The 10,938-nt window shown below is 48.2% G+C and overlaps 1 protein-coding gene across 1 annotated transcript; it reads left to right on the top strand.

Moving 5' to 3' along the window:
- The first annotated feature begins 5,003 nt into the window (after positions 1 to 5,003).
- LOC137562230 (uncharacterized) lies at positions 5,004 to 5,795 on the top strand. Its single transcript, XM_068273563.1, has one exon. The coding sequence runs from the start codon at positions 5,004 to 5,006 to the stop codon at positions 5,793 to 5,795; it is 792 nt and encodes a 263-aa protein (XP_068129664.1).
- Positions 5,796 to 10,938: the final 5,143 nt, after the last annotated feature.

Raw genomic sequence — 10,938 nt, 5'->3', positions numbered from 1 at the left:
CCTTCATGAGTCTTCAGTTAGAGTTTTGTGATGATACCAGTTTTGAGGGATGTCTGGAATCCATCCCTAGAGCGGGGGGTACTGTGATGATCCGCTCAGCTGGCTGCACAGGCAGACAGCTGTTTGTCCATTCCTCTAGTCTGTGGGCTGCAGGTCTCTGGAACAGAGACCTGTCTTTCCATTGCAAGTTTCTGGTCTGTTCTCTTGCTGGGGAATTTGCATACATTCGTTATGCAAATCCCCTACCTGCCTTCTTTGATGACTGGCACTATAAGAGCTTTATGTTTCCCAGAAGGCTTTGCTGGTCATTTCCTTTCCATGGTCTGTTCCTGATGGACACTGCTGGAGTGTCAGCCATTGCTATCTAGTATAGTTAATTCCTGGGGGTTGCTTTAGGCTCCCCTTCTAGCCCAGTCAGGTTGTATTATCTGTATTGCCTGTTCTGTCTTGTCTTGCCTGTTGCCATTGTCCTGCCCCAAAGGTGGTCGACAGGAAATGGTTCTGATCTCTGTTCTTGGAGTATAGCTGGTGCAGCGGTTGCTACCAGCTATCTCTTCTGTTCTGTCTCCTGGGATCGCGCTAGCTACTTTTCGCTAGCGCTGGGGATCCTTCTGTTCTGTCTTCTGGGATCGCGCTAGCTACTTTTCGCTAGCGCTGGGGATCCTTCTGTTCTGCTACTCTGTACCTGGATCACGCTGGCCACTTTTCGCTAGTGCTGTGGATCCTATCTCTCGTTTGTCCCTGTTTTCGTGTGTCTGTCTTGTCCGCTACGCTTGCTGCAGGCTCGGTGAGGTAACCGTTAAGCAAGCGCTCGCGTCCTCTGTTTCATGTTTGTCTGTTAATGGTTAGTTAGGCGTGCTTGTCTCTATTGTGCTTATCACGTGGAGATCGCGCATAACCGCGTGCACTGTTGCGAATGAGTGCGGTGTTCGCGGTTAGCTAGCATTTGTTATTTTCCGTATCTCCTTATTGTATTTGCTGTGTCTTTGCTACCCTCGTATTCTATTCTGATCTGCCTTGTGTCACGTCTGGCGATCGCACCTCTCGCGATCGCGTTCCTATTTCGTATCTGCTGTTGTGTGTGCGCGGTCGCGGGGTGGCGACTGGATTGGCGCACACACATACAACCTGTCCCTTTGCTCAATCTCATTCGCAATCGCCTCTCTTGCGATTGCGTTCTGCCCTTCGTACAATTCCTGTCTGGCACTTGTGGAGGTACAGAGGATTGGTTCCTCTGCACTCCCCAGTGCCATCTGCCGACAGGAATTTCCCTCTACAGGTGCGTAGCACCTTTTGCTGGGTGCCTGCAAATATACGCTTGTGGAGGATTTCCGCCGTGTCAGCGCACGCGCTGTGCGCTGATCACGGAGAAAGTTCCACAATCGTTACAGTGTCACAGCCGGCTGTTTACTTTTGCCAGTGTCAGTCTCTACGCTTCCCCGCCTCCTCTATGTCGCCTCTCCCTGCCCCCGTCCCTTCCCTCCCCGCTGATTGGAGGGAAGGGACTCGGGCGGGGAGCGGCGACATAGAGGAGGCGGGGCAGCGGCCAGACTAACACATGCAGAGGTAAACAGCTGGCTGCGACACGCTGCGTGTCGCTAGCCGGCTGTGTGATTTATGGGGGCACAGCAGAGTGCAGAGGGGGCCTGGGGGGAAACAATGTAGCAACAGAGCCTGGACATTATATGCAGACCCAGCCTCTGTGTGCTATTAGCATTATTAGAAACCACCTCGGGTTCTCTTTAAAGGACAACTGAAGCAAGAGGGATATTGAGGCTGCCATATTTATTTCCTTTTAGCATCAGTCAAAAGGCTCTTTTCCCCTCCAGGCTATCTTTGAGCTTGTGTATCCCGTCTCCAAGAGAAGAGATCTCTGTTCTGATCTCCCTGACAACGTCGGTGTTCGTTGCCTTGATCAGCTTCTCCGGTTATTAAAGAGGTTTTGTAGATCAGCCTTATGCTGGGTACACACGTGGCGTTCCCGCACTCAATTCCCGTCGATGCGCCGCTCGATTCCCGTCGATTCGTTTATTTCCGACATGTCCGATTCGCGGGTCAATGGATCGTTAGGTCGATTTGCCATACTTTACATGGCATTCGACCTAAAAATCATCGAAATGTGCTCGGAAATGCTCGGAAATAATCGAATCGTCGGAAATCGAGCGGCGCATTCGATGCGGGAACGCAACGTGTGTACCCAGCATACGTCACTGCCTCCTTGGATGGCATTGATCTCCCTGGAGTTTGCAGGCCGTCATCAAGCGTGGCTTCACCATCTTATATCTCAACACCCTTAGATTTGTGGGAGAAAAACTCCACACGTCCAACTCGGTGGATTGCTTTTTTGGCCCCATGGTTAGCGTGTGGGGGGTCCGGGGAACAAGGCTGGCCGGTTTGCGTGAGTCTAGAGAGGAGCAGAGGTGCTAGCAAGGCAGGAGATATCATACCTATTACATCCTACATTGGTGCCTCATTGGTAAGAAGGTAAATGTCATCCCAGAATGCATCTCTTTGTGGCATTACACAGTAGCGTACAAAAAAGCAGAAGATACAATTTCAGACAGACATCCCATGTTCTTTCTTCATTTGTCAGGTGAGTAAGGAGAGTATTGGGACTTAGTCCATCTATCTGTAACTGCATACCTCCCAACATTTTGTGGTAGGAAATTGGGACATTTTAACACACGCCCCTGCCACACCCTAACCATGGCCTCACTACACCCCTCACCATGCATATAACAAAGAATTCAGAAGCAAAAGCTGTAGTTTTATCATTCAGACCATGCTGGTTCTTTCTATCATCATTAGTTTTTCTTTATTTTAACATTTGAAAATGAGAAATCTATCAATTTAAAGGATGGGAAAAAAGTTTAGAGTCAGTTAAACGCATTTTTCAGTAGAAAAATACATATATATATATATATATACATATATATATATTTACATAGATCTGTACATCAGCCCCGAAAGAGGGACATATAAGGGAGAAAGAGATACAGGGTAATTTGGTTCCTAAAGAGGGACTGTCCCTCAGAAATAGGGACAGGTGGGAGCTATGGTGACTGATCAGTCTCACTTCTCACCTTCTACCAGGAAGACACCTTATTTGGTTCCCACCAGAGAATAAACAGGAATGTATATTAATACAGCTTGCTAAATTCTTCTTATGAAGATATCAGTTAGTGAAAGTGGAGCTTCACTTTAAACATAGAACAAGGGTTATGTCAGGCTGTGGAGATAATATCTAAATTAAGCATTTTACAAAATGTGTTTTGCAAACATCTAAATAAAACAGGAACCAGAAGTGGATTTCAGTTCCCGATTTCTGTTTTTGTTAGGAAATAATTTAGTCCATTTTTTACAAACACTGTGTGCTCCTTGGGACCGCTGTACAATGTGCATAACATGGGAGCACTACAGGGAGACAGCTGAACTGCCATTCTCTTATTAATTAATTGGCAATGAATGAAGGACATGTAGAGTCATTCCCAGCGTACAGAGTAGTGCTACATGTTCTTCCTGTTATATGTTACGAATCGTCTCAGGGGCCAGATTTCTGCAAAAGACCACATTAGCTGTGGCCCAGCGTGGCTGCTGCACAAAGGGGTGGCTGGACATGGAAGAGGAGTTGCTGGATATGAATCAGGAGGCTGCAAGTGGTATAGGAAGCCTGCATGCAACACATGGAGAAAGGTACATGAAAGAGAGCTGTTGTATATGGATTTTCTTTATGGAAAAGGGGCTGTACATGGAGTGGGAAGGGTTTGGCTGCTTACCCCAGGTGTGTTTGTTACCTTTGAAAGGGGGCTCCATATGAAAGGGGGCCACAAGAAAGCTGGCCTAGGTCAGGATAAAGTATAAACACAGCAATGAATCATATAATGATGTGATGGACCATATGAATTAAAGAAACCAGGAAGAACAGTGAAAAGTGGGGTGGAATTGCCAGTCTATAGTTATGCATGCAGTCAATGGCTGAAGGTTCCCTGCTTTCATTGCTGGTTTACAGGAGGTATGCAAAGCTGTTGTCCCTGGTGAACAGTATCAGTGCTAGCTGGTAGTCTTCTGGACCACATAGCCGGAGCTTCTAAATAATAGATTTCAGTATTGTATAGCAAATAAACAAAATAAGAGAATGAACCTAGTTTCAGTTCCTGACAGATGAAGCAAAATTCAAAGTTAATTGTTATCACAATGAGGCTGTAGACAACCTAAACTAATGCTGGGAATACACGATAAGGAATCGAGAGGGGAATCGAGCAGTGAATCGAGAGTAGAATCGATCGAAAGCGAAAACGACGGCAAAAACGAACGCAAAAACGCATCGTGTATTCCCAGCATAAGAGTGGATCAGGGGAGGACTGGCCAGGGGGGAAGAGGGGAAATTTCCCCCAGGCTGCCTCTAATTTAATGATTTAGGGCTGGCTGATCTACCAACCGTTTTGATAATTATTATTGAATCAGATGAAAATCTGTGGCTGACAAGCATGCCCAATCAATGTTTTGACTGATTTCGGGTGGAAATTAGTTGAATGTATTGATCTGAGATGCTGGGAAATCTCAGGTTGATGTGGGCAATCAAGTACAATAATCATGAATGATGAACGCGAAGGAAACCCCAGCCGTTGTCTCTCAAAATGTATTATGTGCTCCCCGTTGCCAGTACATTATACTTTACCTGTCATGCTGTCCCTCAAATGTCCTTGGTGTATTTCTGCATTGGCACCCCACGTGACTACCTGCATATAGCACATGGGGTGCGTGTGTGACATCATTTGGGCTGGGGCTGCCATGAAAACGGGCCTCTAGTTTGTGGTTTCCCTCCTGGCCAAAAGGTCTCAGTCCTCCCCTGGAGTGGATCTAGGCAGAGAAAAAGCTCAGCGAGCCAGCCAGAGCCCATCTGGCCTCCTGCCACCCTGAAGCCCACCAGGCTCCAGCCAGAAGCCCTTCGCACCTTCAGCCAGCCAGAGCTCACCTGGCCTCCTGCTAGCCAGAAGCCCACCATGCTCCAGCCAGAAGCCCTTCACACCTTCAGCCAGCCAGAGTCCACCTGGCCTCCTGCCAGCCAGAAGCCTACCAGGCTCCAGCCAGAAGCCCTTCACACCTTCAGCCAGCCAGAACCGACCTGGCCTCCTGTCAGCCAGAAGCCTACCAGGCTCCAGCCAGAAGCCCTTCACGCCTTCAGCCAGCCAGAGTCGACCTTGCCTCCTGGCAGCCAGAAGCCCACCAGGCTCCAGCCAGAACCCCTTCACGCCTTCACCGAGCCAGAACCCACTAGGCCTCTAGTCAGACAGAAGCCCGCCAGGCTCCAGTCAGAAGCCCTTCACGCCTTCAGCCAGCCAGAGTCCACCTGGCCTCCTGCCAGCCCAAAGCCCACCTGGCTCCAGCCAGGAGCTCTTCACACCTTCAGCCAGCCAGAGCCCACCTGGCTTCCTGCTAGCCAGAAGCCTACCATGCTCCAGCCAGAAGCCCTTCACACCTTCAGCCAGCCAGAGCCCACCTGGCCTCCTCCCAGCCAGAAGCCTACCAGGCTCCAGCCAGAAGCCCTTCACACCTTCAGCCAGCCAGAGCCCACCTGGCCTCCTCCCAGTCAGAAGCCTACCAGGCTCCAGCCACAAGCCCTTCACACCTTCAGCCAGCCAGAACCGACCTGGTCTCCTGCCAGCCAGAAGCCCACCAAGCTCCAGCCAGAAGCTCTTCACGCCTTCAGCCAGCCAGAGTCCTCCTGGCAGCCAGAAGCCCACCAGGCTCCAGCCAGAAGCCCTTCATGCCTTCACCCAGCCAGAACCCACTAGGCCTCTAGTCAGCCACAAGCCCACCAGGCTCCAGCCATAAGAGAAGCCTTTTCACACCTCCAACCAGAGCCCACCAGGCCACCAGCAGGCCACAAGCCCTACACTGGGTGAGTTAGGCTTACACAATATTACTACTACAACCTAAAAAGTACTAATCTAGCACTCGTTTTTTATGTTGCACTTTACAGAGTACATAGCCATGGCACTGACTGTCTTCAGAGGAGCTCACAATCTAATTCTGCCATAGTCATAGTCTAATGTTCTACCATAATATTGCTATGGATTTATATAGCACTGACATATTCTGCAGCACTTTACAGAGTACATAGTCATGTCACTGACTGTCCTCAGAGGAGCTCACAATCTAATACCTACCACCATTTTTTGGGGGGAAACACTAGCTAATGTGTATTTATGGTGTGAACACTTCCTAGTTACTTGTTTGAGGGCCACTTTACTCATACTTTGGGAGGAATCACGGACCCACTGACTTTGGGTTGTACTTTTATTAGGATATTTTAGCTAGTCCTGCCCGCTTTCTGTTGTGGTCTCGCACACTGCCTGTTGTGGTCAAGCCTACCTTTGCCTAAATGTCTTTTGAGAGGGCATTGTAGGTTTGAAGTGCCATGGGAAGCACAAACCCTAAATACAGCCCACCCTGGTGACGGCTACCACCAGCTCAGATGTGTAGGCATGAGACCATTGCTAGTGCTGGACTGCACCCAGCAAATAAAAAGAAGCAGCTCACAAGCAGTTAAAGGGACTCTGTAACAAAAAACAAACAAAAAAGTGCCCCTGGTGGGTACTTACCTCGGGAGGGGGGAGCCTCTGGATCCTAATGAGGCTTCCCAGTGGCGTAGCTGGAGATTATGAGGTCCCATAGCAAAACTTTCATGGGGCTCTCAGATATTGGCACTCTTTATCTATGCCATCTGCCCCTACCCTATGGATATGAGCTAATTGGCAATTTACATTCTCATGCAATCTGCATTGTATATAGTCCATTGGCACTGATAGAGGGTGGAGAAACACAAGAAAGTTAATGGTAAACACACCAAGAACCACCTGGGCCCCCTCTGCTCCAGGGCCCCATAGCAGCTGCTATGGCTGCTGTGGCTATTGCTACGCCCCTGAAGCTTCCCCTGTCATCCTAAGCCTCCGATATCCAGCGCTGACAGCCCCCGAAAAAAAAATCAGCTGACAAGCTTGTTGGTAGTGGTTCAGCCGCAGTAGAGGCTGCAAATGCAATATTTACCTTCTGCGCTCCTGTGCAGGTGCAGTAGCGACTTTCTGATGGGCTCCAGCCTGTACTATGCCTGCGCAGGAGCGCGGATGGTTAAGGGCTCGTTCAGACTATGCCCACTGCAGTGCACATAGTGTGCGACACGCAAGAACGGTAGAAGGTCGCTACTGTGGTAGAACGGTTGCCATCATATGCGCTGCTGCATGCATTTTTGGGAATAGCAGCGCAGATCCCACTCATTGTAATGAATGGGATCTGTGGCGCAGCACATAGTAGCGCAGATGGCTTGCAATCATACGCGTTGCGTTCTGATTGCACAGCCATCTGCGCTAAATGATGTGAACAAGGCCTAACATTTACCCTGTCGGTGTTGGAGGGAGAAGAGGACTGTTTTTTTTTTTTTGTTTGTTTGTTTTTCACAGGTTCTCTTTAAGCGTATAATCAATATATCAGACGTTTATGTAAAAGAGACCTAAATGACCTAAATGTTTTATCATTTATTATAGCCGAGTTTCTCAGCACCCTTACAAAATCTAAAAACTAGCAAAAACTCTCTAAGTCCATGTCTACACCCAACACGCATAAGTGCACACAATATTCGCCAAGAATCATTTGCAATCCTCGGTTGGCTTTTTCCCCCATTGAAGCAAGGAAAATTGCAGCAATATCCATGCACAATGTGGAATCATGCACAAGCTCATGTATATTTCTAAGGAAAAAGCATATATTTGTTTTATCTTAATGCCAGTTGAGACGGGCATTTGAACCAGTAGCCCGCAGCAGCCCGGCATCTCGGTCATATGCTTTTCTGCTAGTGTGCAGAAAAGCATTTGGCAACCATTGGCGGCATTCAGCAATTGCTTTGCGTTTAGACCCCTGTGTGGGGACACGGAAGCAGCGTGGATAGCATATACTGGATGCATCCAGGATGAAGCAAGACAACAGGAAATGATGGGATCAAGCGCTGCATTTGGGCGAATGACGGTACGCGATCGTGCTGGCAGCTGTCCATTCACTTGGATAGACAGTGCTTAAACAACGAGCACCGGCTGACATCGTTTAACGCCATCCAGACATCCATGTGAACCGGCTTTAAACTTAAAATGATTTGTCACAGACCAAGTTTTCTTTTTAAACTTTAATGAGTTTGTTTCAGTGGTGGTATTGTTTTTTTAAGAGAAAATATCAGTGCAGCCTAGAAATGAATATAAAGGGGTTTTTTTTTCCCCTGTCACACTGTAGTTTTTGTAGTTCGCTGTGCAGAAGCGCGATCTCTCCCTGTACAGGTGCATGTCCAGAGGATCGACCTTGGCCTAAATCAGGCTTAGTATACCTAAGGGGTGGCTTAAATTCTTTATGTCAGAGATTTAACACAAAGAGAAGTGTTCTCATCAGACATAGTTCTAGCTGTTTACAGGATTTTCCAGAACAGAGACAAAAAGGTCCTTTTAGAACAGTGTGTATACGTCTAGATGGTTCCTCCAATAGATATATATACATTTTAGGGGTATTTTAGATACATTGGCACACACATTCCTTTAAAGGCAGTAGTAGCAGGCTGGCTTTTGGCAGGTTAGCTTAAATCCTTCCTCCCCCACTGCTTTTTGGCCTGCTCACCTCCTCTCCCAGGTGGGGCATTTGGGATGAGGTAATCACGACTTCTGAATGGGACACTCAGTTCTATAGGAAACTGCAGGAATTTCTGTCATTTTGGCAGCTGCGGCGGTGCCAAAGCACTGAGCTCATTGCTGAGAACTGGAGTCGGAACTGACCATGCTGACCGCTGAATAAATTCCTATATTCTCATTCACATTCTGATTGTGAGCTCTTGGGAGCAGAGTACAATTATTGTTTTATTATTTATGCTGTTTGCTGTGGTTGTTTTGCAAACTGCAAAAACTGACTTTTCAGTGTAACATTTCACTTTAGCAGGAGACCTCTTGTGCAGAAACACACAGGATCCCCTCGCTTCTCTCCAAATGGCACAATTCTAGCACACCTGAGGTAAGCACAGACATATGTACATGCTGGATCCCCATAACTCAGGGCCGGATGTGTACTTTTTACCGCCCAAGGCCCCCTATCACCAGTTGCCCCCGGACCGACAGCAACCTAAACTTCCCCCCTAACACGGCAGGGATTAGACTGTAGGCTCCTCTGAGGTCAGTTAGTGAAGTGATGGCAGGGACTACATTATGAGCTCCAGGGCCGGCCCTAGACTTTTTGCCGCCTGAGGCAAATTTATAAAAAAAATTGTCGCCGCCGACCCCCCCCCCCCCGGCTCGGCGGCCGGCCCCCCTTGCACCCACGATAGCCGCCCCTAGAAGTTTCACCGCGCCTCATGAGCGGGCCGGCCCTGATGAGCTCCTCTGAGGACAGTTAGTGACACAATGGCAGGGATTAGATTGTAAGCTTCATGGCGAGCGGCTCATTCGCTGAGTGACAGGCAGCTCAGAGATCACTGTAAGTGCCCATTTGTTGCCCCTTCATACCTCGAGTGCCAGATACAGCTGATGGTAGCTGCCAACCTCTATGTGAAAATGCTGTGTAGCAGGATGAATGTTCGGCAGGCTAACTGCTACTGCCACCCTGCTGCCCACAGCCTACCCCTTGCTTTCCTGGTGCTCTTGGCCATGGCCTTTGTGGCCTTGCCTAAAATCCAGACATGGCGTTGTCTGTTCTTCTCGTCGTTCCCCACAAACAGTCAAATTTGCACACAGGTAGAGACTAGAGAGAGGAGCGTCCACGCTGGAATGCACGGAAGGTATGTATCTGCCGCCGCTGCTCACAGAAACGTATTGAAGCTGGAGGGGAGCGCAGAGGGAAAAGCCTGAGGTGAGGGAGGGGGGGGGGGCACGATCCAGCGCTGGAGCCCGGGGCAACACCAATACGATCTGGAGGGGGTCAAGAACAAAAGGGCAACCTAATTAGTGATGTTTGTAATCAGCTAATTATGTGTACGCAAAATTTCATGTAAGTTTTTGCAATTACGCCAATATGTAATTATGATTTGTACATTCAATTGATTTTAGTGTAATGTTTGCGTCATTTTGTCCCAAATTTAGCAGTAATTAGCAAAGCCTCCATGCTATTTCTTCCATGCACAAGCAGCTTTGTGCTACTGTACAGATAAAGACCTACTTGGCCATTTGCAGTGTGGCTGTGCTCATACAAATAGATGCGAGGACCCAAACAAGAAATAGGTCCCACACAGCAGCAGGGAGGTTGAGGAGACAATCTAAGAATCCTCTTGAGCATTGACTACATAAGTATCTAACGTTTCACGCTTTTTTTTCCTCACAGGTTTGCTTTAAATATCAGAAAACATCATCCCCAATGCGGACTTGCTAGGTATGTGGATGGGTTGGAGTAGGCCAAATAGCTGCCGCAGTTTGTTTACTGTACCACTGCGCCCTCTGGCTGCTGGTAGAGAAGGTGTGAGACCTGCACACACATCTCCTCCACTGACAGGCTATCAATAGCAGGTTCACATCAGGAGTATAAAACACAAGGCACCTTAAACGGTATACATGATCATGTGTGAAAAATGGCCCACGGGACATTATGTGGAGAAAACAGAGCAAACTCTGCACCAGCATATGAACATTCACATGTTCAATATTAACCACAATCAGACCAATCTTCCAGTTCTTGCTAAGGATACAGTGTGTGTGGCCTTCTGGGTACTGTGCTGATAAGGGACTTAAAATCATAGGGCAGTGTATGGCAATTTTGGTTCCCAAGGCAAAACAGCTGTTGCCTGTCCCCCACCCCCTAAACTTTTGTAAAGGAAGGCTGTACCCTACATTCATTGGCTTTACAGACAGCAATGACACATTGATAGGTTAGATACATAAATATTACATTGCATAAAATAGCTCCTTGGTGCCCCCTCAAACA

This window comes from Hyperolius riggenbachi, chromosome 3 (assembly GCF_040937935.1).
Source record: "Hyperolius riggenbachi isolate aHypRig1 chromosome 3, aHypRig1.pri, whole genome shotgun sequence".
NCBI classification, from domain to species: Eukaryota; Metazoa; Chordata; class Amphibia; order Anura; family Hyperoliidae; genus Hyperolius; species Hyperolius riggenbachi.
Note: the sequence above shows the minus strand (reverse complement) of the source record. Positions and strands in the feature narration are given on the sequence as shown.